The 27,702-nt window shown below is 43.2% G+C and overlaps 1 protein-coding gene across 1 annotated transcript in view; it reads right to left on the bottom strand.

The window, feature by feature from the left end:
• Positions 1–27,702, bottom strand: part of sptbn1 (spectrin, beta, non-erythrocytic 1) — a 258,196-nt gene that overhangs the window by 152,613 nt on the left and 77,881 nt on the right. The window contains exon 3 of the mRNA XM_059985941.1: positions 15,946–16,139. Coding sequence (XP_059841924.1) covers positions 15,946–16,090 — 145 coding nt within the window. The 5' untranslated portion in view covers positions 16,091–16,139. The remainder of the gene's footprint in view (positions 1–15,945; positions 16,140–27,702) is intronic.

Raw genomic sequence — 27,702 nt, 5'->3', positions numbered from 1 at the left:
CCGACAAAAGTTCAGCTCAAGGGATGACTTTCAGATCGTAGTGAGGTAGCTGCTCTGCTACTTACAAAACCCTGAGCCCGAATTAGGTCGTCTGCGAATATTTTAGCACCGGGTTCCCCACGAACATTCAGTGTGCTAAACAGGTTTCGAGGCGGCGCCCATCTGTCCGCGATCCAGGCCTGTAGCAACAGCATTTCTTGCCGGCCATGTGAGGCAGCCGGTTACTTAAGGCGCAAAGGTATCACTGCATTTAGGCGACTGATGATCTCATGTGCGATCAAGTTCAACAGTGGGCACGACAGGGAATGAGGAAAGGTGCAGCTGACTCTTTTCGGTCCGCGGCCTGGTGGTTGGGGACCACTGAAGTACTCTGTGTAATGTGTGTCAGGGGAGCTACACACATGCGCACTGGGCAGAAAGGACGTAACTAAAATCCCGCAACCAGGAAACAATCTCTCAACTGTATTTGTGTATTTATTTTTCATTTTATTGGAATCTACTGGGAAAGTCTCAAAGATCAACCAGTCGATCGCGATCGGTGGGTTGGTGACCACTACCTTAAAGGTTAACTTGCAGGTAAGGAAGGTAACTACAATGGTAGCATTCATTTCAAAAGGACTAGAATATAAATATAATATAAATAGAATATAAGAGAGAGAATCACATTGAAACCTATTGAATACTGAAGACCTAGATAGAGTGGATGATCATCTGGCTGTACTTTCTCTGGGTTTAGGCAGACTGAAGATTGCAGCACAGCATCAGTAGTGAGGACTGAGAAGGTATGGACAAAGGAAGCACAGGAGCACTTACAGGACTGCTTTGAATCAGTGGACTGGACTATATTCAGGGATTCATCTTCGAAACTGGATGAGTATGCTACAGTTGTCACCGACTTCATTAAAACCTCTGTGGATGAGTGTGTGGCTACGAAAACTTGCTGTACATTCCCAGACCAAAAGCCATGGATGAATCAGAAGGTTTGTCATCTGCTGAGGGCTAGATCTATGGCATTTATGTCTGGTGACCCAGGTCTGTACAAGAAAACCAGGTATGACTTCAAGAGGGCTATTATAAAAGAGTGAAAAAACAATTCCGAGCAAGGTGACATCAGATGCATGTCAACTCTGGCAGGCTGTGCAAGACATTATTTCCTACAAAGTGAAACCCAATGCATGAATGACAGCAATACATCACTGCCAAACAAGCTTAGTGCTTTCTTTGCTGCTTTAAAAGAGAGAATATAACTACAGCTGTAAAGATTCCTGCTGCATCTGGTGACCTTGTGATCTCTGTCTTACTGACCGATGTCAGGTTGTCTTTCAGGAGGATGAATGCTCACAAGGCTGTGGGCCCCAGTGGAGTACATATAGAAAGGCTCTGAAAACTTTTGCCAAGCAACTGGTAGCAGTATTCAAAGGCATTTTCAGTCTCTCACTGCTATGGCCAGAAGTTCCCATCTGCTTCAATCGGGCAACAATTATACCAGTGCCTAAAAAGAGTAGTGTAAACTGCCTTAATGACTATCACCCAGTCGCACTCACATCTGCAGTGAAGAACTGCTTCGAGAGGTTAGTCATGGCTAGAACGAACTCCTGCCTCAGCAAGGACCTGGACCCACAGCAATTTGCCAGTCACCACAATTGGTCTATGGCAGACGCAATCTCAGTGGCTTTTCACATGGCCTTAAATCACCTGGACAATACAAACACCCATGTCAGGATGTTGGTTGTTGACTATAGCTCAGCACTTAACACCATCATTCCACAATCCTAATCAACAAGTTACAGAACCTGGGCCTCTGTACTTCCCTCTGCATTTGGATCCTCGACTTCATAGCTAGATGACCACAATTTTTGCAGATTGGAAATAAGAGCTGTTCCTCACTGATGATCAGCACTAGCGCACCTCCATGAGTGTGTAGCTAGGCATAGCTCAAATGACATCTATAAATTTGCTGATGATTCAACCATTGTTGACAGAATCTTAGAGGGAGATGAGAGAATGTATAGGAGAAAGATATACCAACCAGTGGAGTTAGTGTCGCAGCAACAATCTTGTACTCAATGTCAGCAAGACGAAAGAGCTGATTTTGGACTTCAGGAAAGCTAAGACAAGGGAACACAGACCAGTCCTCAGAGGGATCAGAAGTGAAGAGAGAGAACAATTTCAAATTTCTGGGTCTCAAGATCTCTGCAGATCTAATCTGGTCCCAACATATCGATGCAGCAATAAAGAAGTCAAGACAGCAGCTATACTTCTTTAGAAGTTTGAGGAGATTTAGTTTGTCTCCTAAAACATCTGGAACCCTCTGTCGATCTACCGTGGAGAGCATTCTGACTGGCTGCATCACTGTTTGGTATGGTGGGGGGGGGGGGAAGAGGGGGGTTACTGTACAGAAGCAGAAGAAGCTAGAGTACTTTGTAAAATTAGTCAGCTCCATCTTGTGTAATGGCCTCCATAGTATCCAAGACTTCTTCAAGGAGTGGTGACTCAGAAAGGTGACGTCCACTATTAAGGACCCCATCACTCAGGACATGCCCTCTTTTCATTGTTTCCATCAGGTAGGAGGTGCAGAAGCCTGAAGGCATGCACTTAGTAATTCAGGAACAGCTTCTTTCCTTCTGCCATCTGATTCTTAAAATGACTAAAATGACATTGAACCAATGAATACTACCTCACTTCTTAGTTTTTAAATTATTTCTGCTTTGCACTATTTTAATTTAGCTATTATATATGAATATACAGTGGCATGCATAGGTTTGGGCACCCTGGTCAAAATTTCTGTTACTGTGAATAGTTGAGTAAAAGATTAACTGATCTCCAAAAGTCATGAAGTTGAAGATGAAACATTCCTTTCGACATTTTAAGTAAGATTAGTGTATTGTTTTTGTTTTGTACAATTTTAAAGTTAAAAAAAAGGAAAGGAGCACCATGCAAAAGTTTGGGCACCCCAAGAGATTTGAGCTCGCAGATCATTTTTACCATGGTCTCAGACCTTAATTAGCTTGTTAAGGCTATGGCTTGTTTATAGTCATCGTTAGGAAAGGCCACGTGATGCAAATGTCAAAGCTTTATAAATACCCTGACTCCGTGAAACCTTGTCCCAACAATCAGCAGCCATAGGCTCCTCTAGGCAGCTGCCTAGCAGAATGACAATCAAAATAAATGATGCCCACAAAGCAGGACAAGGTTATAAGAAGATAGCAAAATGTTTTCAGGTAGTCGTTTCCTCAGTTCGTAATATAATTAAGAAATGGCAGTTAACAGGAACGGTGAGGTCTGGAAGACCAAGAAAACTTTCCAAGAGAACTGCTCGTAGGATTGCTAGAAAGGCAAATCAAAACCCCCATTTGACTGCAAAAGACCTTCAAGAAGATTTAGCAGACTCAGGAGTGGTGGTGCACTGTTCAACTGTGCGGCGACACTTGCACAAATATGACCTTCATGGAAGAGTCATCAGAAGAAAACCTTTCCTACATCTTCACCACAAAATTCAGCATGAGAAGTTTGCAAAGGAACATTTAAACAAGCCTGATGCATTTTGGAAACAAGTCCTGTGCTTTGATGAAGTTAAAATAGAAATTTCTGGCCACAATGAGCAAAAGTATGTTTGGAGAAAAAAGGGTGCAGAATTTCATGAAAAGAAAACCTCTCCAACTGTTAAGCACAGATCATGCTTTGGGCTTGTGTTGCAGCCAGTGGCATGGGGAACATTTCACTGGTAGAAGGAAGAATGAATTTAATTAAATACCAGCAAATTTTGGAAGCAAACATCACACTGTCAGCAAAAAAGCTGAAGATGAAAAGAGGACGGCTTCTAAAACAGGATAACAATCTAAATACACCTCAAAATCCACAATAGACTATCTCAAGAGATGCAAGCTGAAGGTTTTACCATGGCCCTCATAGTCCCCTGACCTAAACATCATCGAAAATCTGTGGTTGGACCTCAAAAGAGCAATGCATGTAAGATGGCCCAAGACTCTCACAGAACTAGAAGCCTTTTGCAAGGAAGAATGGGTGAAAATCCCCCAAACAAGCATTAAAACACTCTTAGCTGGCTACAGAAAGCTTTTACAAGCTGTGATACTTGCCAAAGGGGGTGTTACTAAGTACTGACCATGCAGGGTGCCCAAACATTTGCTTCAGGCCCTTTTCCTTTTTTGTTATTTTGAAACTGTAAAAGATGGAAATAAAAAAAAGTAATCTTACTTAAAATATTAAACACGTGTCATCTTTAACTTTATGCCTTTTGGAAATCAGGTCATCTTTTACTCTCTTAGCTATTCACAGTAACAGAAATTTTGACTGGGGTGCCCAAACTTTTGCATACCTATTTTTTGAGCAATTTCATGATATACGCCGGTAATATTAAATCTGATTCTTATTCTGATGTGGGGAGTATGTTTCCTATAGTGGGAAAGTTTAAAGGGCAGAGCCTCGGAATACAAGGATGCCCTTTTAGAAAAAAGATGAGGAATTTCTTTAGCCGGAGAATCTATGAAGGGTGATGAACCTGTGGAATTCATTACCACACATAGTTGTGGAGGCGAAGTCATTGGGTACATTTAAAGCGGAGGTTGATAGGTTCTTGATTAGTAACGGCATCAGAGGTTATGGGGAGAAGGCCAAATGGTCTAGTTCTGCTAGGTATTATGAATTTATGGTCTCAAGGATGAATGATTAACTGCAGGAGTTGTTGGTATGAAGTGGGCTGCCAAGTTGAGGGGGTGGGTTGGTTGTGTTTGGAAAATTGAGGGGGTCAGAGGGATGTGGGCTAAACACAGGCAAATGGGATTACTGTGGATACCTTGGTTGGCATAGAATCAGATTTATTAATACTGCCTATTTCATAAGATATCTTGTTTTAGGTAGTGCTATGAAAGTACATGGAGTCCATGAAATTTACTTTTAGTTACAAAAGAAATATATAAAAATTAACAAATAAAGTGCCAAAATAGTGAGGTAGTGTTTATGTACCATTCAAAAATCTGAGAGCAGAGGAGAAGAAACTGATGCTAAAACATTGAGTATGCATCCTCAGGCTCCTGTGCGTCCTCCCTGATGGTAGTAATGAGTAGAGGCATGTGCTGGATGGTGAGGGTCCTTAATGATGATGCTATCTTCTTGAGACCTTTCCTTTTCAAGACATCCTGAATGGTGGGGAGGCCAGGGCCCTTGCAAGAGCTGGCTGAATCCACAAGCACACTGGGCTACTGGTAAGCAAAACACTTTACAGTGCCAGCAACCAGGATTCAATTCCCCCACCGTTGTCTGTAAGGCACATTCTGTACATTCTCCCTGTGACCTTGTGGGTTTCCTCCAAAGATGTACCAGTTGAATTGACTTTAGTTCTTACATCCTTCACGTACATGAGGAGTAAAAATGAGGTTACGTCTCCAACTAAATGTGCAATGGGCAATCATTGTAATTAATAATAATTTATAATAAATAGAATAATCAACGTAATATTGAGTACACTCAAGTCAGCGTGAGTTCATCAATCTGATAGCCTGGTAGAAGAAGCTGTCCTGGAGCCTGTTGGTCCTGGCTTTTATGCTCCAGTACAGTTTCCCGGATGGTAGCAGCTGGAATAGATTGTGTTGAGATGACTTGGGTCCCCAATGATCCTACAGGCCCTTTTTACACACCTGTCCTTGTAAATGTCCTAATTCATGGGAAGGCCACAACTACAGATGTGCTGGGCTATCTGCACCACTCTCTGCAGAGTCCTGAGATTAAGGGAGCTACAGTTCCCAGACCAGGTAGTGATGCAACCAGTCAGGATGCTCTCAACAATGCTCCTGTAGATAGGTTGGTAGGTTAATTCAGCACTGTAAATTGTCCTGTCATTAGACTAGTGTTAAATCGAGGGTTGCTGGGCAGTGCAGCTTGAAGGGTTGGAAGGCCTACTCCATGCTCTATCTTAATCAATCAATAAATAAATAGACCTGTGCAGCTTCTTGTGATTCTGTGCATTGTAGCCCAAACCATTCGGTGATGCAACCAGTTAGAATGCTTTCCACTGTACATCTGTAGAAATTTGCTAGATTCTTTGTTGACTTACAAATCTCCTGAAGCTCCTAATGTAATGTAGCCATTAGCATGCCTTATACAGAAAGACATGTATACAGTAGATCTCAGATGTTGAGACCTAGGAACTTGAAGCCGCTCATCACCCTTCCCAGTACTACCCCCTCCCTCCCTGCCCCACCCCCAATGAAGACTGATGCATGTTCTTCCAACTTTCCCTTCCACAAACTATTCCACAGACAAGTTGGGATGGGGTGGGGGAGGGTTTGTTCCTATCCTGTGCAACTTCATGAATCTAGTTTGTTACCAGCATTTCTCAACTTCAAGTAAAAGTATTTCCTCACAGAATAAGTAATTGTGATCTTCTATTAGGTGTTAAGCTTCCTCATTACAAATTCAAATGATATTATCCCCTTTTACAGGGTAGAATTGCAGACATTTCACAATATTAGTGTTTCTCTGAACAAATAGAAAAAGTTTCCACCAGTCTGACTAGTCCTTAAAAAGAGCATTTAGATCACTACCAAAATGCCGTTTCAGGAAAAAGCCTTAACCAAATGCAAAACTGATGCTCCTAATCCCTTGAAAGGAAAACAATTTTCAGTCACTCGAACCTCATTATCTTGCCTCATTCATACCTTTTTGTACTTTGAATTAAGTATTGGATCACTGAGTTGACGATAAGGAAGATTTTCTTCCGGCAAGATATCTGGGGATAACCATCAGACAACTGCAGCCTGACGCTATGACATAAATGAGACTAGAGATCAATCCTGGGTGGGCCTTATACCTCCAGGATCAATGCAGACATGTATGCCACTTTCCACAAGTCACATTTACACATTTTAATTGAAACACAATATTTCTTTAACACCCATTTGGCTAAAGAAAGGCATCAAGAAAGAAAACAGGTATTGAACAACCCAAGTAATCTAAATGAAAATATTCTACTGTGGTGCAATAAATCAATACCAGGTGAGCTAAAATGGCTTCTTATGAGATGGCTATCAATTGAGCAAAAAGATTATTATTCCACGCTTTTCATAGACACAGCTGGCAAAAATATTGCAATTACTAACAGCGCAAGCAATAGACTGTATGGTTTATACAACAAGGTCAATTTTAGCAAAAGAGCATTTTAACAAGATAGTCTGGGAAGCCAAGTGCTGAAAGGATTTATTTAATGCCTGGTCAATTTGAATTTAATTGTTAACTCGTTTCCTGTAATACTTGACATATTAAACAGAAACTTCCAGTTGCAGATAAGTTGAGTGCAGGACTTAAAAACATTGTTTAGTTATCCACAGGGCAAGCAAAGTGGTACAATAGTAATAACACAGGCATGTACTAACACATGTACTGGGACATTTTAGTAAATTGAATGTAAGAAAGGAATTTTGTTTGTCTGGGGGGGGGGGGAAGAAAATCACAGCCCAAGCAAACACAAACAAAATAAAATCTGCACCTAACCCCTTGGCCTATATCTTGTCATAGTCATACAGAAAAGTACCTACACAAACTTCTCTCAAGCGTTGAAATCAAGCTCGCATGCACCACTTACGTTAACAGCTCATTCCATGTTCTCATGCCCCTCTAAGTGAAGAAGTTTCCCCTTATGTTCCCCATAAGTTTTTCACCTTCCACCCTTTACCCATGATCTCCAGCTGCAGTCCCACCCAACCTCAGTGGAAAAAGCCTGCTTGCTTTTACACTGACTCACGCCTCATAATTTTATTTATCTCCATCACTTCTCCTCTCAATCTTCTGTGCTCAAAGGAATGATGCCCTAACCTATTCAATCTTTCCTTATAACTCAGGTCCTCCAGACCCAGCAACATCCTTGTAAACTTTCTCTGTACCCTTTCAACCTTATTTACAAACGTTGTACATCCTGTACCTAAGTGACCAAAACTGCACACAATACTCCAAATTAGGCCTCACCAACATCTTATACAACTTCATCATAACATCCCATCTCCTGTACTCAATACATTGATTTATGAAGGCCAGTGTGTCAAAAGCTTTCAGCAAACTGTGATGCGTCTTTCAATGAATTATGGAATTGTATTCCCAGATCCCCTCGTTCTAAAGCACTCCTGAGTGCCCTACCACTAAGCTACCCTGAATGGCTCTACTAAAGTGCAATACCCCACACTTGCTGGCATTAAATTCCAGCTGCCATTTTTCAGCCCCTTTTTCCAGCTGATCCAGAATCCCTCTGTAAGCCATAACAGTATTCCTCACTCTCTACTACACCCCCAATCTTGGGATTGCCACAAATTTGCTGATCCAGTTCACCACTATCATCCAGATTACTGATATAGATGACAAACAATTAGTTTCCCCTATAATCAGTTAACTTGACATTAGGATTGCTTTTCATACTCTTGAGATACCGCTGGTGCTTGATCTGTGTCTTCAACAGGTCCCAATCACCCGAGCTGATGTCTTACTTGCTGTATATCGGAAAACAGCATCAAATTCCAAGCCATGTACAAGCAGTGGTATCATAACATGCAAGCTGTTCTGCTTAAGATTAAATTCACATGTCATGGTTTGAAATACCCTTCATGTGCACCTCTTTTTTGAAGAGTAGATTGAGTGCAGATTTTCCTTCCCTGAGCTTTACCAAAGCTGTGCATGTACACAAGTAGACAGGTTTGCATGAGTAACAGTCATGCTCAACTGAAGTTGCACTGAGCTAGAACAAGCAGATGTGAGGAAATGAGAAACTGAACAAGCAAAAGGAGCTGCCAGAATAGAAAAGGGAAACCCTTCTACATTTTACTTAACTGACTATTAACCAATTCTACATTTCACAATTGCACCTGTAAGTCAATTTCCCTCAGAGCATTTTTACAGTAATATAATTGAATTAGTTGAAAACAGGCAAGCAAGAGTTTTGATTAACTTTTAGTTGGGTATAACTCTTGGGGGCTCAGCAAGTAGCAATTCTGGTACAGCTCACCATAGACATTGAGTCCATTGCCTCAGAGCCAACAAGTATGGAAACATACACAACTTTAATCTTACAAATTTACTCAAAGACTTTGACTTCTTCATGGGTCCCATGAACCAGGATTTGATGGCTTTAATACCAGCAACTTAAACCAATTCTGCAGATGATAGTTTATACTGCAGCAGTAGAACTAGGAATTCAAACCGAGCATGAACTTTTTGATCTATAGGCAGCAATGATCCCTATCCTCCTGTACATATTACAGACCTCAACTGAGTTATATCAAAGAATGTATAAATTATACATCCTTAAGTTTGGTTTGTTTACAGGTAGCCACAAAGCAAGAAACCTGAAAGAACCCAATTAAAGTAAAAAAAATAAAAAAGACCAACACCTGATGTGCAAGAGAAAGGGGGGGGGGGGGGGGAAATACCAAAAATCATGCAAACAATTGAAATGGACAAGAAAATTCTGAACCAGATTGAATCCTCAGATCCAAACCCTGAAGCAGCCTGGAGTAGGCCCAAAGCCTTGCTTATCAGTTCCTCATATTAGTGGACACGGATACACAAAATGCTACAAATCCCGGCATGATAAGTCAACCAAAGTTTACGCCTTCACTCAGGCCAACATCCCAGCATCAAAGCTCAAATGACAGTTCACTGGCCTGACTCACAAAACCAGCATTTGCTCCATGCTTCCTAGCAAGAAGAAATTACTCGGTGGTCAGAGGAAATTATTCAATGAGGTCCTCAAAGCAACCTTGACTATGTATTAAATCTTAAACATAAAAGATTCTGCAGATGCTGGAAATCTTCAGCAATACATAAAATGCTGGTGGAACTTAGCAAATCAGGCAGCATCTATGGAGGGGAACAGAAGTCCTTGGGATACAACCGCACAAAATGGAAGCAGAGTGAGATGCCATTGAGAACCTCAAGTCACTTTGTTGAGATTACAGAGAAATCCAGTTGAAAAAGATGCAAGAAGCACACCCACCCCACCTGCCCAGCAGTACCAAAGTCTATAGGTCCACAATGGCCTAATCATTCATTTCAGAACCTACAGAAGTGAAAGGAACCAAGCCATCTGTGACATCTATCCTTCCTACTCACTACACACTTGACCTACTAAACATTTAACCTTGATTGCTAGTAGTAACTGCAGGTACTCTGCCCTGTCCAAACAAATGTGTGTCAATGCAAAAGAGTTAATATAGTTAAAATGCTAGTGATTTAGATCTGTGAAAAGTCTTTAGTACTAATTTTCTTACATAAAATAGAGCACAGTATGACCAGTACTGTGCTATATAAGCATACATCACAACCTAACACTTCCCTTCTACACAGTCCATAACCCCCTATTTTTCTTATATCTGTATGCCTACCCAAGAGTGTTTTAAATTTCCCTGTTGTATCAGCCTCTAACATCATCTCCAACAGTACATTCCAGGCACCTGACACACTCTTTATATATAAAAAAAAACCTTCCTCTGACATCTCTCCTAAACTTTCCACCACTCACTTTAAAACAAATGTCCTCTAGCATTGGCCACTGCTACCCTGGAGAATGGTGCTGGTTGTCCACTTTACTCATGTTTTATCACTCCTTATTCTGGATGTATTATCAGCTGAAAATAATCTACTTTTAAATAGAATTCCAAGTTCCCTTCGTATCCATATTCCTTGCTTCAGGCAGCACTCAACTGAGACATCAACAATGTTCAACGTGGGAATATATAGGAAGAACTAAACTGGCATGGTGGAACTAAAGTTCATAGGCATAAGCTGTAGCAGTAAATCTCAGGATTCGTACCTTCTGGCTGGTGTGTTCAGTTTGCTGGAGAGAGGGGCACTATCATTCCCCCTAACTTTGTGTTCAGGTGACCATATTTTAAAGCTTTCTTTCATGCAGTTCTATTGGCATATGCAGACAAAATTATCTTTTAAGTGGCACCTCAAGCAGGTGCTATTTGTATACGTATTGAGCAGTTTTTTTTTAGCCTTTTCACTTTTACTGAGCACGTATCCTGCCTTCTATTTTAGGAGATGAAGAAGCCAGCTGGTATCCATAAAACCCCTGTTCTTCCACATTGCATTTATTCAGACTTGGCACACGAACCCCAACTTTGAAACATGTACCCAGACACAAATGGCACACACTGGTCTGGAAAGATCAGCATGAAATTATTGCAGTCATTGCATCACGTTTTCCTTTGCTTGCAACTTGCCTGAGTGAAGGTAAGTTTTTCCAAGCGGAAGGTGGTTTATTCATTGACTGAACTTGCCAAATTTCTTCAGGGAAACACTTTGGGTCTCCAAGTTTATTATTGTAATAATAATAATAATAATAATAATAATAACAATAATAATAACAACAACAACAACAACAACAACAATAAATAAAAGGAAGCCCACACAAATCAAAAGCAATCCTTGAAAGAATATTTCTCTTTTGGCATTATTTCCTTCCTTTGTGTCTCTCTACACATATTGATCCCTATTCTTATGTGTTTTTTCAGCATAAGTAAATAATTCAGTTCCCAAACTGTCTGGTACTGGACCCAACTATTTCTTAAATCTTTGATGAACTACGTAGCACTGAAAGAGTTACTGGCAAATTAAAGAATACACCTACATTTACAAGGAATTGTATTACATTCTTGGGCAGCTTCACAGCACTTCATTCAATTGTTTTCAATTGATTTACCAGGAAATACAGCAATAAAAAAGAGGCAGAATGCTATCTGTAACACACACAAAATGCTGGAGGAACTCAGTAGGTCAGGTAGCATCTATGAAAATTAATAAATAGTCGATGTATCACGCCAAGACCTTTTTTCAGGACTAGATGACAGATTAAGAGGGGAAGGAGAACAAGCTACCAGGTGAAGCCAGGGGGATTGGGGGAGGGGAGAGCAAGGAAGGAGCTGGGAGGTGATAGGTGAAAGAGATAAAAGGCTGAAGAAGAAGGAATCTGATAGGACAAGAGAGTGGACCATGAGAGAATGGTAGGGAGAAGGAGCTCTGGAGGGAGGTGATAGACAGCCAAGGAGAAGAGGCAACAGAGGCCAGAGTGGGGAATTGAAGAAGAGAGCAGTACTCAGTTTTCTTTCGATGGCATTGATGGAGAGAGAAGCAGAAACAAGAATGCACAAACAGATTCTTGTACACTGAAACACCAAATCTTGAAATTACTTTTTGTGCTTTAAGTATTCTGGCTGTGTCAGAAACTAAGTTTACTAAAATTTTATCATTTAGGAGACATTATCTCAGAAATACCAGATCATGTTAGGTTGCAGCAGAAGACAAGTGGCCAAAATTATTGGCGGGGGGGAGGGGGAGGGTGTATGCGCGTGCACACACACACACAATCAGGTGTGCACAAGAAATTGGTGGGTACACTCAATGACATCAAGCAATACTCTTCTGACATTATGTGTATGTTAAACACTCGGATGCTGCATGCTTCATTCACTTTGGTCTAGTTGTCGATGTCGTCAGTCACCAATCTTCCTCTGACATAGCACCCGAATATCTGACTTTCTTCTGCACCTTCTGAGGCGATCTTTTTGTTAATATCTGACTCAATGTGTAATTTTCTGCACTTACTCTGATCTCTGCACTTCGCAATACCACAAGGAAGTCTATGTTGTCTACAATGCCTTCCTTGATGGCTGCCTGTTTAGTAGATTATCAAACAACTTTCAACAGCCAAAAGTCATGAGCTACATTCAGCTGCAAATTTCACCAGATGTCACAATTTGCATGTCCAATATTAACTAGAATCTTAAAAATCTTGAAGATACAACACCTGTTTACTTCAACTCTGAAGATCTACACGTGCAAAGCAAGGCAAGGCAGCTTCCAATTCTAAACTTCTGAAGTGAAAGTAATCTGAGTTGTAATTACAAACTTGCACCACTGAAACAGTAGGGCAGACCTCCCAAGACAAAAAAAAGTAGGTAGCAAGCCAACATGATAACTACTGGGATAATAATCACTCTTTGTACTTTCCAGGAGTGCCCTCAGAGCTCAGTGGTTGGGGTGGGGAAGTGATTGTGAAAGCAGGAAATTACTTATTTTAAAATTCAAAACTGTGACTTTTGGGTGCAAACCTTTCATCACATTAGTGTTCATATCTTGATTTCAGGGAACATTGGTTTGAAAAGCATTGTATATGTTAAATGATGAAAGATTGAAATACGCTGATAGAAACATAGAAAATAGGTGCAGGAGTAGGCCATTTGGCCCTTCGAGCCTGCACCGCCATTCAGTATGATCATGGCTGATCATCCAACTCAGAACCCTGTACCTGCTTTCTCTCCATACCCCCTGATCCCTTTAGCCACAAGGGCCATATCTAACTTCCTCTTAAATATAGCCAATGAACCGGCCTCAACTGTTTCCTGTGGCAGAGAATTCCACAGATTCACCACTCTCTATGTTAAGAAGTTTTTCCTCATCTCGGTCCTAAAAGGCTTCCCCTTTATCCTTAAACTGTGATCCCTCATTCTGGACTTCCCCAATATCAGAAATAATCTTCCTGCATTTAGCCTGTCCAATCCCTTTAGAATTTTATATGTTTCAATAAGATCCCCCCTCAATCTTCTAAATTCCTCAATCTTCTAAATTCCAGTGATTTTCAGACAGATAATAGCTAATATGGAGCTACAGCAAGAAATCAAGACAAATGATGTGGTGGTCTTATTGCAAGACAATTTGAATCAAAGAGTAAAGATGGCTTGGTCTAAATACATAGGGACCTGGTGGGAACGCTCTCCTGGAATACTATCGACTGGTCTGGTCCCCCAACTTCAGTAAAAGTAACCATGTAATAGCAGAAGGGCAGTGAAGATTTACCTAATACTAGCAATGGTTGGTTTGTAATCTGAGAAGAGATTAATAATGGGGGTTATGCTTGCTTGAGTTTAGAAGAATGAGAGATATTTTATCAAAATGTTTAAAACTCCTATGGGGCTTGACAAAAAAAGATACAGATCATATTTTCTGCAGTTCAAGTATGTCAAATCAGTCTCAAAATAAGGGGATTAGCTATTCAGTACAACAATAAATTGTTCTTCACTGGGGAAGGTGAATCTTCGGAATTCTCTATCAACAGCACTCTAGCGATTCAATTGCAAAGTATATGCAAAACAGTCTGCTAGATCTTACAGCAGCACTGAGATGTAGGTTTAATTCAGGAAAGTGGTGCTGATGCAGCAGATCAGCCATAATCTTACTGCTTCAAGGATCAACTTTATTTGCCACATGCATTTACTTTATTAGCAATTTCCTGTGGTCTGTTGGCCAGGACACCACATGCAACAAAATGCAACATTCGATAATTATGAAGAATTTAAAAATTTCTAAAGAGTAAATTTAGTGATTAAAATATAGATATGGATTAGAATGATAATAACTTATTTATGGAGCACTTTTCATACAGATGTAGCTCAAAGTATTTTACAAGGGAGAAAAAGTGAAAATAAATACAAAAAGATGTCAGTTAAAAGCAAGGTTAAATAAATAGGTTTTAAGCTGGCATTTAAAAGTGTCAACTGAATCCACATCCCTTATTGTGGTAAATATTGAACTCCATGGTTTAGGAGTGTAGTTCCAAAAACTTGACCTGCCAAATATCTTCCGTGCATAAATACATACAGTAAATATCAGCATATATACTATTCTTTACATACTTGACATAATGGAATCTAATAGGAGAGGTCAGTAGACCATGGAATAAAGGGAAGGAGGTAGGGAACCAGAAGGAAATAATGGGCAAGTCATGAAGTGGCCGAGGGGAAGAGAAGGGGTTGCAGAGCCAACAAAATGAGTGTACACAAAGATGTAGCGGAGGGGTGGGAATATTGGGAAGTGGTAAATGGAAATTGGTGACTACCATCAGGTTGGTGACTACCCAGATGGAATATGAAGTGTTGCTCCTCCAACCTGCATCTGGCTTCATTTTGGACAGACAAGTCGGTGTGGGAACAGGATGTGGAATTTACATGGACGGCCACTGGGAGATTGTGGCTGTTACAGTGTATGGAGCAAATGTGTTTGACAAAACAGTATTCCAATCTGCGTTGCATCTCACTGATGTAGAGGTGACCACATCAGAGAACCAGATGCAGCAAATGGCCCCAAAAGATCTGCAGGTGAAGCACTGCCTCACCTGGAAATATTTCCTAAGGCCCTGCATGTTGGTGAAAGAGGGGTGTAGGGGCAGGTGCAGCACTTGTCATGGTTACAGGGATAGATGCCAAGAGCAGATCTCTGAGGGTCGACGAGTGGATGAGGCAGTCATGGACAGAGCAATCCCTGGGGAAGGGAACGATGTGCCTGGTGGTGGGATCGCATTAGATGTAAAAATGCCTGGGCTTTCAGGAATGACATTAAGAAATAATGCAGGCACAAATGCAAGAAATTCTGCAGATACTGGAAATCCAGAGTAACACATACAAAATGCTGGAGAAACTTAGCAGGTCAGGTAGCATCTATGGAAAGGAAGGCCAAGACCCTTCAACAGGACTGGAAAAGAAGGGAGAAGAAGCCAGGTGATGGGGTCAAGGAACGAAATGGTGCTGTCCTATTGCTTTCTAATTCAGTGCAGGAAATTTCCCATGCCACTTGTGGCACACTTTACACAGGCAGGGTAGATGTGGATGAAGGATGAATATTCTTAAAGGCTGTGATTTTAACTTTGATTGCTACACAGTGTGTCCTGCTAAAAAGCAATATTGCTGAATACATTCACTTAGTGTCCGAATAACCTTTGCACTTGCTCTTTTTGATAACACAGAATGAGTGTTTGATTGATTAAAACTGCTGCATAATCCAGAAGGAAGGAAACGCACCATCAAATTTGCAGAAGTTAAAATAAAATGAATTCTTTTATCTCCTATTTGATCAGGATATTACCCTGATTAAATAGATTAATGCACATACCTGCTAAGGCCTTAATACGGGATCGCTCAAACAGCCGAGCAGAGCTGTTTTCATTATCCCATTCTTCTACATCCCAGCGGTTGTTGACATCACTGTACTGCTGCTGAATGTCAATGTTGTCGTAGTCTGTTGCTACTGCCGTCATCCTGCTGTCTTCGTTGTCTCTCTACATGAGCTGCCTTTCACAAGTGGTTCTGGACATGAAGGAAAACAGAATTTTAGAACACAACGGCTGCATCATTTCCAATCCCTATAATGTATATATGTACAAGGATCTACACAATTTCTATCTTGCTCAATACCAGATCAACATTTAAGTAGGACAACCAGACTCAACAATTGTGAACTGGGTAATGGCAAGCTCAATGTGGCACAGGTGTGAATAAAATCACCAATGCAGAACATTCAGCCTGATCCAAGAACATTGTCAACAGCCAAGGAAAAGGGCACAATTCCACTGTACATACACATTTTTATTTTTTAAATCTGTTAGTAGAAATACAGAACAACAAATTAAAAAAATGTTAAATCATTTATAAAATCAAGTGTACACAAAATGAAGATGATGCATTTAACGATATTTATCTAAAATATTAAAGAAAATCTGATCAACTACTAGGCATTTACTGAATGTCTACAACCACTATAAGAATACGTTTATTTTTAGATCTGCTATTGGGAAGGCCTTGTTTATAAATAAAAGCTAGTTGTTGAGATACTGATTTTTGACTAGACCAGGAATTGTGCGCATGTTGATAAGAAGAATGCAAAAGTAGGTAATAAAAACAGTGTGACAAGAAGTTACCAGTTAACAAAAACATACCAGGTAGGAATTTAAGCCATTAGAATGTGCTTCACTGTTAAATAAGGTCATGTAGCGGTGTGCTACAAACAGCGCTAAAATTACGACACGGAGTCGGTAACTGCAGTCGAAGGAAAAACTTTATTCGAAAACTTCAGCCTCACTTTTTAAGCCTCTGTCAACCGGCCCCCCATGGCGAAGAGGCTCCAAAGCTCTGTGCTCGCAAACCCCCGTAGGCTATCTAATTGTGAGTCGGTTCGCATACGCTAGGAAATGAGCCGCCACATAACCCCCCCCCAGAACCGGCGATACACCCCCCAATGTCCACAGCCTGGGCCAGAACCTGCTTGGGAGGTCGGCCTCTGCGCCGAGGCGCCGGAAACTCGGCCGGTTGCGCCAGGTCCACATGGGCCGGCTTGAGGCGGTCCACCGTGAAAACCTCCTCCTTCCCCCCAACGTCCAGCACGAACGTGGACCCGTTGTTCCGGAGCACCGTAAACGGCCCCTCGTATGGCCGCTGCAGCGGTGGCCGATGCCCGCCCCTTCGTACAAACACAAACTTACAGTTCCGTAGGTCTTTGGGTACGCAGGTCGGGTGCCGCCCATGCTGTGAAGTGGGTATGGGGGCCAGGTTACCGAGCTTCTCGCGAAGTCTGCCCAGGACTGCAGCGGGTTCTTCCTCTTGCCCCCTCGGGGCTGGTAGGAACTCCCCGGGGACGGCCAGGGGCGCGCCGTATACCAACTCGGCCGACGAGGCGTGCAGGTCGTCCTTGGGCGCTGTGCGGATGCCGAGAAGGACCCAGGGAAGCTCGTCCGCCCAGTTGGCTCCTCGCAGGCGGGCCATGAGGGCCGACTTCAGGTGACGGTGGAAACGCTCCACTAGCCCGTTCGACTGTGGGTGGTAGGCAGTGGTGTGGTGCAGCTGAGTCCCCAAAAGGCTGGCCATAGCTGACCACAGGCTGGAGGTGAACTGGGCGCCTCTGTCGGAGGTAATGTGGGCTGGTACACCAAAGCGGGATATCCAGGTGGCGATCAGGGCTCGGGCGCAAGATTCGGAGGTGGTGTCGGTGAGCGGGACCGCCTCTGGCCATCTTGTGAACCGGTCCACGATAGTCAGGAGGTAACGCGCTCCGCGCGACACTGGCAGGGGGCCCACGATATCCACATGAATGTGGTCGAAACGCCGGTGGGTGGGATGGAACTGCTGCGGTGGGGCTTTGGTGTGCCGCTGAACCTTGGCCGTCTGGCAGTGCATGCACGTCCTGGCCCATTCACTGACCTGTTTGCGGAGTCCGTGCCAAACGAACCTGCTGGAAACCATCCGGACAGTTGTCCGGATGGAGGGATGCGCCAAGTTATGAATGGAGTCGAAAACACGTCGCCGCCAGGCTGCGGGGACGACCGGACGGGGCTGGTTGGTGGCGACGTCACAGAGTAGGGTCCTCTCACCTGGGCCCACGGGGAGGTCCTGGAGCTGCAAACCAGAGACTGCAGTCCTGTAACTCGGAATCTCCTCATCTACCTGCTGTGCCTCTGCCAGTGCCTCAAAGTCTACCCCTTGGGAAAGGGCATGAACGGTAGGGCGAGAGAGCGCATCCGCCACGACATTGTCCTTACCCGAGACGTGCCGGACATCCGTTGTGTATTCAGAGATGTAGGACAGGTGGCGTTGCTGGCGGGATGACCAGGGGTCGGATGCTTTCGTAAACGCAAAGGTAAGCGGTTTGTGGTCCGTGAACGCGGTGAAGGGCCGACCTTCTAGGAAGTACCTGAAATGCCGGATTGCCAGGTAGAGCGCCAACAGTTCCCGGTCAAAAGCACTGTACTTGAGCTCGGGTGGCCGCAGGTGTTTGCTGAAAAACGCCAGGGGTTGCCAGCGACCTGCGATGAGCTGCTCCAGCACCCCACCGACTGCCGTGTTTGATGCGTCCACTGTGAGGGCGGTAGAGGTGTCCATTCTGGGATGTACTAGCATTGCGGCGTCAGCCAAAGCTTCCTTCGTTTGAACGAAAGCGGCGGCGGACTCCTCGTCCCAGGTAATGTCCTTGCTTGGACCCGACATCAGGGCGAACAGGGGGCGCATGATCCGGGCAGCTGAAGGGAGGAAGCGGCGGTAGAAATTGACCATACCTACGAATTCCTGAAGGCCTTTGACCGTGGTGGGTCGGGGGAAGTGGCGGACCGCATCTACCTTAGCGGGCAGAGGGGTTGCCCCGTCTTTAGTAATCCTGTGGCCCAGGAAGTCAATGGTATCAAGTCCGAACTGGCATTTGGCAGGGTTGATTGTAAGACCGTACTCACTCAGTCGGGCGCAGAGTTGACGGAGGTGGGACAGATGCTCCTGACGACTGCCGCTGGCTATGAGGATGTCATCCAAATAGATGAACGCGAAGTCCAGGTCCCGTCCCACCGCGTCCATTAACCGCTGGAACGTCTGTGCGGCATTCTTCAGGCCGAACGGCATGCGGAGGAACTCGAAGAGGCCAAACGGGGTGATGAGAGCCGTCTTGGGGACGTCGTCAGGATGCATCGGGATTTGATGGTACCCTCGGACAAGGTCGACCTTGGAGAAGATCCGGGCGCCGTGCAGGTTTGCCGCAAAGTCCTGAATGTGCGGCACAGGGTAGCGGTCCGGTGTGGTAGCCTCGTTCAGCCTGCGGTAGTCGCCGCACGGTCTCCAGCCCCCCGTCGCTTTGGGCACCATGTGCAGGGGGGAAGCCCAGGGGCTGTCGGACCGCCGGATGATCCCCAATTCCTCCATTCTCTGGAACTCCTCCTTCGCCAGTCGGAGCTTGTCCGGGGGAAGCCGCCGAGCACGGGCATGGAGGGGTGGTCCCTGTGTCGGGATGTGGTGCTGTACGCCGTGCCTGGGCATGGCTGCTGTGAACTGCGGTGCCAGAACCGATGGGAACTCCGCCAGGACCCTGGTGAAGTCGTTGTCGGACAGCGTGATGGAGCCGAGGTGAGGGGCTGTCAACTGGGCTGCACCCAGGGAGAACGTCTGAAAGGTCTCGGCGTGTACCAGTCTCTTCCTGGGCAGGTCAACCAGCAGGCTGTGAGCTCGCAAAAAATCCGCACCCAGAAGCGGTTGGGCTACGGCGGCCAGTGTGAAGTCCCACGTGAACTGGCTGGGGCCGAACTGTAGCTGCACCTGACGGGTGCCATAGGTCCTTACTGTGCTGCCATTCACGGCCCTCAGGGGGGGACCCGGTGCCCTGCTGCGAGTGTCGTAACTTGTCGGAGGTAAAACGCTGACCTCAGCCCCAGTATCGACCAAAAAGCGGCGTCCCGACCTGCTATCCCACACATACAGGAGGCTATCCCGATGGCCAGCCGCCGTAGCCATCAGCGGCGGCTGGCCCTGGCGTTTCCCGGGAACTTGCAGGGCGGGCGGCAACGGCGGGCTTCTGCGCTCCACCGCTGGTGGTAGAAGCACCAGTGGTCATTGGGCCGGGGGTTAGTGGGCTCTGCGGCCGGGTCTGGACTGGTTTGCTGCCGGGAGCGTGGCTGGGAGATCTGTGCGATGGACGCCCCGCTCACCTTTTTGGCGTTCCACAGCAAGTCCGCCCGGGCTGCCACCTTCCGGGGGTCACTGAAATCCGCGTCGGACAGCAGCAGGCGTATGTCCTCGGGCAGCTGCTCCAGGAATGCCTGCTCAAACATGAGGCCTGTGTGTCCCTCGGCCAGAGACAACATCTCGTTCATTAAAGCCGATGGAGGTCTGTCGCCCAAGCCATCCAGGTGCAGTAAACGGGCAGCCCGCTCGCGCCGTGAGAGTCCGAAAATCCTGAGGAGCAGAGCTTTGAATTCCGTGTACTTGCCGTCTGCCGGGGGCGACTGTACGAACTCCGCGACCTGGGCCGCTGTGTCCTGGTCGAGGGAGCCCACCACGTAGTAGTAGCGGGTGTCTTCTGAGGTGATCCGGCGAACGTGGAATTGGGCTTCGGCTTGCTGGAACCATAGGTCCGGGCGCTGTGTCCAGAAACCCGGCAGTGTCAACGAAACCGCATGAACAGAGGCGGCGTCGGTCATTTCTGGTCCAAAAATCGTTTGGACCGTCGGGGTCACCAATTGTAGCGGTGTGCTACAAACAGCGCTAAAATTACGACACGGAGTCGGTAACTGCAGTCGAAGGAAAAACTTTATTCGAAAACTTCAGCCTCACTTTTTAAGCCTCTGTCAACCGGCCCCCCATGGCGAAGAGGCTCCAAAGCTCTGTGCTCGCAAACCCCCGTAGGCTATCTAATTGTGAGTCGGTTCGCATACGCTAGGAAATGAGCCGCCACAGTCAAAGCTATTCCACATTCTCACCTACCAAGTAACCTCTCACTCTTTTGCTTATGAAGAAACCATCAAAACCTGTTTCAATCACCCTTTCAATAAGAGTATTCCAAATGAGTATTCTCAGAGGAAAGAAAATATCTCATCACTGCCTTAAAAAGGAAGTATCTTATTTATAACCTAGACTCTGTTATTTCCGTCAAAGTGCCTCTTATTCTTCTAAACTCCAACAGATAGATGGCTAGTTTATCCAACCTCTCCTTGCAAGACAACCTGCCCATTTCAGTTATTAATCTAGTAAACTTTGAACTGCTGCCAAATACATTCACATCCTTCCTAAAATGACAAGACCAACATGGAATGCTGTATTCAAGTGACCTCACCAAATGCTTTATGTAAATGGTACCATAACCTCTTCTGTTTGGTTTTCCTTGCGATTAATATTTTGAAACATAGTAACATAGAAAACCTACAGCACAATACAGGCCCTTTGTCCCACAAAGCTGTGCTGAACATTTCCTTATCTGAGAAATTGCCTAAGGTTACCCATAACCCTCTATTTTTCTGAGCTCCTCTTCATTTCCTGTTAGCAGAACAATCTTCAACCTGCACCAATATGTTAACTCCCAGAACATAAGCTTTACTTTTTCCACAGTAATACTTGATCAGCCCCATATCAAGTGGTCACTGAAAATTTAAGCACAGTCCATTCTTAATGGTTCTCCTTGGTTGTTCTTTGGCAACATTACATTACTTCAAACAACTTAAATAACTTCTAAAAATAATTTCCCTTTCATAAAACCATGCTCACTTTGCCAGGGTACTTTGAATTTGTCTACAATTTTGACAGTTCTAAGACAGACATCAAGCTAACTGGCTTGCAGTTTGTGCTTTCCATCTCATAGAATCATATGGTTCATCTGTGCTAAACTATTTAAAGCACCCCCTCTCATCGACCTGCAATGGGACCATAGACCACCATGCCCCTACCATCCATGTACCTATCCAAACTTCTCTTAAACATTGAAATTGAGCTTGCATACAAAACTTGCACTGGCAGCTCATTCTACACTCTCACAACCCCCTAAATGAAGTTTCCCCTCATGTTTCCTTTTAAACTTTACACCTTTCACCCTTAATTCATGACCACTATTTGTAGTCCCACCCAACCTCAATGGAAAAAGCCTGCTTGTATTTACCCCATCTATACCCCTCATAATTTTGTATACTTCTATCTAATCTCTTCTCAATCTTCTACATTCTAAGGAATAAAGTTCTAACCTATCAAATTTTTCCTCATAACTCAGATCCTCTGAATCCAGCAACATCCTTGTAGATTTTCTCTGCCCCCTTTCAACCTTATTTACATCTTTCCTGTAGGTAGTTGACCAAAACTGTACACAATACTCCAAATCAGGCCTCACCAATGTGTTATGCAAGTTCAACATAACATCCCATCTTCTGTACTCAATACTTTGATTCATGAAGGCAAATGTGTCAAAAAGCTTTCTTTATGATCGTATCTACCCTGTGAGGCCAATTTCAACGAATTATGGAGCTGCATTTCCAGATCCCTTTGTTTTACCATACTCATCAGTGCACTACTGTTCACGGTCCTAAGATCTACCCTGGTTGGTCCTTCCGAAGTGCAACACTTTGCACTTGTCTGCATTAAATTCCATCTGCTATTTTTCACCTCATTTTTCCAGCTGATCTAGATCGCGCTGTAAGCCATGATAGCTTTCCTCAATGGCCATTACACCCCCAGTTGGTGTCATCTCCAAAATTTCTGATCCAGTTAACCATATTATCAGATTGTTGATATAGATAACAAAGAGCAAAGGATCTAGCACCAATCCCTGCGGATTCCACTAGTCACAGGTCTCCATTCAATTTACAACCTCATCTTGAACTCTAAGCAACTGAACCTTCTTGACCAACCTCCCATGCAGAACCTTGTCAAATGTCTTGTTAAAGACAACATCCACTGCCTTGCCATCATCAACTTTCCTGGTAGCTTCTTCAAAAAAAAATCTTTACCGTTGGCTAGTCTTGATCTACCATACACAAAGTCATGCTAACTATCCTTATTCAGTCCATGTCTATTCAATTACTCATTTATCTGGTCCCTTAGAACATCTTCCAATAACTTACCCTCTACTGATGTCAGGCTCACCTGCCTATCATTTCCTGGTTTATTTTTAAGAGCCTTTCTTAAACAGCAGGATTGCAGGATAGTAATACTGTACAGGAAATATGTGCCTGTTTTCAACCTAATGGAACCATCCCCATAGTTTGGAAATATTGTGTAATTAAAAACATCAACTTCTTTTATGAACCTATATCAGGATGCGGCGGAGGGGTGTGCATTTCAGTCTACAGCTCCAGAAATTAGTTCTGTACCACTTCCCTAATGATTATAATCCTTCCCTTTTCTAATTCCAAATTTACATCTAGGGTATAATTTTTTATTCTTCATTGTAAAGATTGATGTAACATTTCTGTTTTTTTCCCAACTGCTTTCACTCTATTTCCCATTAATTCCATTAAGAATACCGTGAGAAGACATACATAGATATTCAAGGATACTCAAAAATCTAATAAATGACTTACTAATGTTCTGAGGCATACATCCTGTTATAGCAAAGGCCAAGAGGTTAATAAGAAATGGGAATGTAAAAAGGTCACCCAACCAGTTCTGTAAGAGTAATGCAATTTGTATAAATGAAATAATTTCACACAATGAAAGAGAATCCTTTCTAAAACATGAGTTTAATCTTACTCAAGTAAGAACCACAATATCTAGGGCAAATAAGCCTTGGTAAATTATCTGCAGCATAAAGGGTTTAAAGTATCTTATATTGAAATAGCGACATTACAGCCACTAAAACATGGAGAAACACTGAATCCAGTCCTCAGCATCACTGACAAAGGATCAGAAAAATAATCTATTTATGGTCTTTACTAACTATTTAAAGGGAAGAAAAAAACTGGCAGAATAAAACCTAAAATTAAATCTGTTATCCTCCCTCTTACTCATAACTAATAGTCTAATAAATCTGTTATTAAGATGAAAATGTAAAGTCTGTGCTGGTAAGGAATTTCTGTAATCCAGAGATACATTGCAAATGCTTTCAGCCAGAATAGGATCACGTTTGACTGCTCCACTACATGTTAGTATTGTTTGGAGAATCAACACTGGTTGCTTGCAACGTTAACTGCAACCTCAATGCTGTGTCTCCGTGCCATCATCCCTATTCCCAAAATTATTTTGCTCACGTTTCCCTGTACGTGTCCTCATGTTTTCTCCACTCCCACAAACCCTCATTTCCCTGATGCCTGCTGTAAGTGCTTCTTGCAATTCTCTTGTTGTTTCAGGACTCAGAGGGTAAAATAGAGCAGAACAAATGGGCTTAAAGACAGAAAAATCAAGGTTAGCAATGACAGCAAGTCTCAAGGGCAAAAACATCCAGACACTGATAAATTTGCCCATGCAGCCAAAATAGGAGAGATGGGAACTACACTTTTGATATTGTTAGAATAGACATGGCTGTAGACCCAGTTATAGACCCAAACGAGGTACTTCGTTTCTTAAAGCACAGATGATTTCAACGAACCCCTTGAGGCTATCAGAGCAACACAGTGAAGATCAACAGCTAGAAGAGTTGACTCTAAAAGCATCATCTAATGACGAACAGCCCCTACTTCAGTACAACAGAAAGCAATTTACCAATAAAATTTCCACCTCCTATTTAGAGTTTCAATTGCACTCTTGTCATGAGTGCTTCATTAAAAATCAGTGAACATGTATATGCTTGGAATCTACCAGTCAAGCTCAATCATAAAATGAGAATTTTTTTTCCACAAATTACATCACATTCATTATTCATTTACCTTCTGACTGCTCAATGTGCTTTCCTTTAGCCATATAATCCTCACCCTCAGCTCTTTTCCCTGCAGTAGCTAATACAGGTTGACCACTGATCTTCTGGCACCCTTGGTTCCTGAACCTTGCCAGAGTAACTTTTTGCCAAATTAAAAGAGGTCACGCAATAATGTAAAAATGGACTGTAGCTTAAAAAGTACTATTAATTAAACAAATGTGTTTACAAAGAATGTTGCTTCTTGGTTATCCTTTTAAACGTTTCCTCCAGGCAAAGTTGTTTCAAGAGTTTTGATATCTCTCTCCCCCCCCTCGTAAAATTTATGTAAAATAAGCACAAAACTACCACAAAGTGCAACGTAAATAAGAGAAGTAGCATGCTTTTATCAAAATGAGTCTCACTCACCACAGATGGCATTGGGTGCACTACACACAGTGCCATCTGGTGGCCACCCAGTAAACTCAGTCACATAATTTCATCTGAATTAAAAGAGGTGCCAAGCCATCTGGAAAATTGGTCATTAACTCTACTTGTTTCTTACCCTTTTGCTTGACCTAGAAATTTATTTCATGCTGAATCCTTCAATCAGGGCTAATCATTAAGATGCCATAGAATTGGTGTTTACCTCCTCCTCTTGCTATCATTTCTCTGTGAATTTTTGCTTTAATAATTCCACCTAATTACAGAAACAAAACTTACCACAGGTTTCGTTCTCTCACATACAGTGCCTAAGAAGTACTCACTCCCCCCTCCCTTGAAGTTCTCATGTTTTATTGTTTGACAACATTGAATCAGTGAATTTAATATGGCTTTTCCCCCCACACTTAAAAGACTCTTTTGTGTCAAAGTGAAAACAGACCTCTACAAAGTGATCCAAGTTAATTACAAATATAAAACACAAAATAATTGATTGCATAAGTATTCACCCCTTTTAATATGACACACCAAATCATTACTGGTGTGGCTGATTGGCTTTAGATGTCACATAATTATTTAAGTGGAGATGTGTGCAGTCCAGGTGTTTCAATTGATAGTAGTAAAAATACACCTGCAGCTGGAAGATCCAGTGGCCAGTGTGTCAGTATCCTGGCAGAAACTACACTATGAAGACAAAAGAACACCCCAAGCAACTCCATAAAAAGGTTATTGAACAGTGCAAATCAGGAGATGGATACAAGAAAATTTCCAAGTCACTGAATATCCCTGATGATCCCTTAAGTCAATCATCAAGAAATGGAAAGCATATGATACAGCTGTAAATCTCCCTAGAGCAGGCTGTCCTCAAAATCTGAACGACTATCCAAGAAGGAGACTAGTGAGGGAGGCCACTGAGAGACCTATGACAACTCTGGAGGAGTTGCAAGCTTCAGTGGCTGAGATGGGAGAGACTGCGCATACAACTGTTGCCAGGGTGTTTCAGCAGTCACAGTTTCATGGGAGAGTGGCAAAATGAAAACCACTGTTGGAAAAAAAACCTCACATGAAATCTTGGCTAGAGTTTGCCAGAAGGCACGTGGGAGACTCTGTGAAGTCAGTTGGAAGAAGGTTCAATGGTTTGATGAAACCAAAATTGAGCTTTTTGACCATTAGACTAAACGCTATGTTTGGCATAAGAAAAACACTACACATTATCAAAAAGACACACAATCTCTGCCTTGAAACATGGTGGAGGCTGCTCAGGCTGGGGAGATGCTTCACTGCAGCAGGCCCTGTGAAGGTAGATGGCAAAATGAATGCAGCAAAATATTTGGAAAACTTGATGCAGTCTGCAAGAGAACTGTGACTTGGGAAAAGATGTTTTCCAGCAAGACAATGCCCCCAGTGTAAAGCGAAAGCTACACAGGAATGACTTAGAAGCAACAAAGTTGAGATCAGAGTTCACCTCAATTCAATTGAGAATTTGTGGGTGGACTTTAAAAGGCCTGTTCACGCATGATCCCCATGCAATCTGACAGAGCTTGAGCAGTCTTGTAAAGGAGAATGGGGAAAACTTGCAGTGCCCAGATGTGCAAAGCTGATAGAGACCTAACCACACAAACTCATGGCTGTAATTGCTGCCAAAAGTGCATAAAATAATGACTTCAAGAGAGTGAATAAATATGCAATCAATTATTGTTTTATATTTGCAATTAATTTAGATCACTTTGAACAGATCTGTTTTCACTTTGACACAAGTCTTTTTCAGTTGATCAGTGTCAAAAAAGCCAAATTAAATCCACTGTGATTTAATATTGTAAAACAATAAAACATGAGAACTTCCAAGGGAGGTGAATACTATTAAAAGGCATTGTATATAAATAACTGCCATTCCATTTTACAACAAACCAACTTGGGATAACAAATGCAATCTTTATAGTGGACAAAATGCAAACCTTCAGGAAAGGTAAGACGAAGGAACACATACCAATCCTCAGAGGTCAGCGGTGGAGAGAGTGAGCAATTTCAAGTTCCTGGGTGTTAATATCTTTGAGGACCTAACCTGGTCCCAACATATCGATGTAGTTATAAAAAAGATAAGACAGGGCCATACTTCATTAGGTGTTTGAAGAGATTTGGTACATCAACAAAAATACTCAAAAACTTCTATAGATGTACCATGGAGAATGTTCTGACAGGCTGCATCATGATCTGGTATGGGGGCGGGGACTACTGCACAGGAATTAAAGAAACTGCGGAGGGTTGTAAATTTAGTCAGCTCCATCTTGGGTACCAGCCTATAAAGTACCCGGGACATCTTCAAGGAGCAGCATCTCAGAAAGGCATCGACCATTATTAAGGACCTCTCACACC

The sequence above is a fragment of the Hypanus sabinus genome, chromosome 12 (assembly GCF_030144855.1).
Source record: "Hypanus sabinus isolate sHypSab1 chromosome 12, sHypSab1.hap1, whole genome shotgun sequence".
Taxonomy (NCBI): Eukaryota; Metazoa; Chordata; class Chondrichthyes; order Myliobatiformes; family Dasyatidae; genus Hypanus; species Hypanus sabinus.
This window is presented reverse-complemented; position numbering and strand designations above follow the sequence as displayed.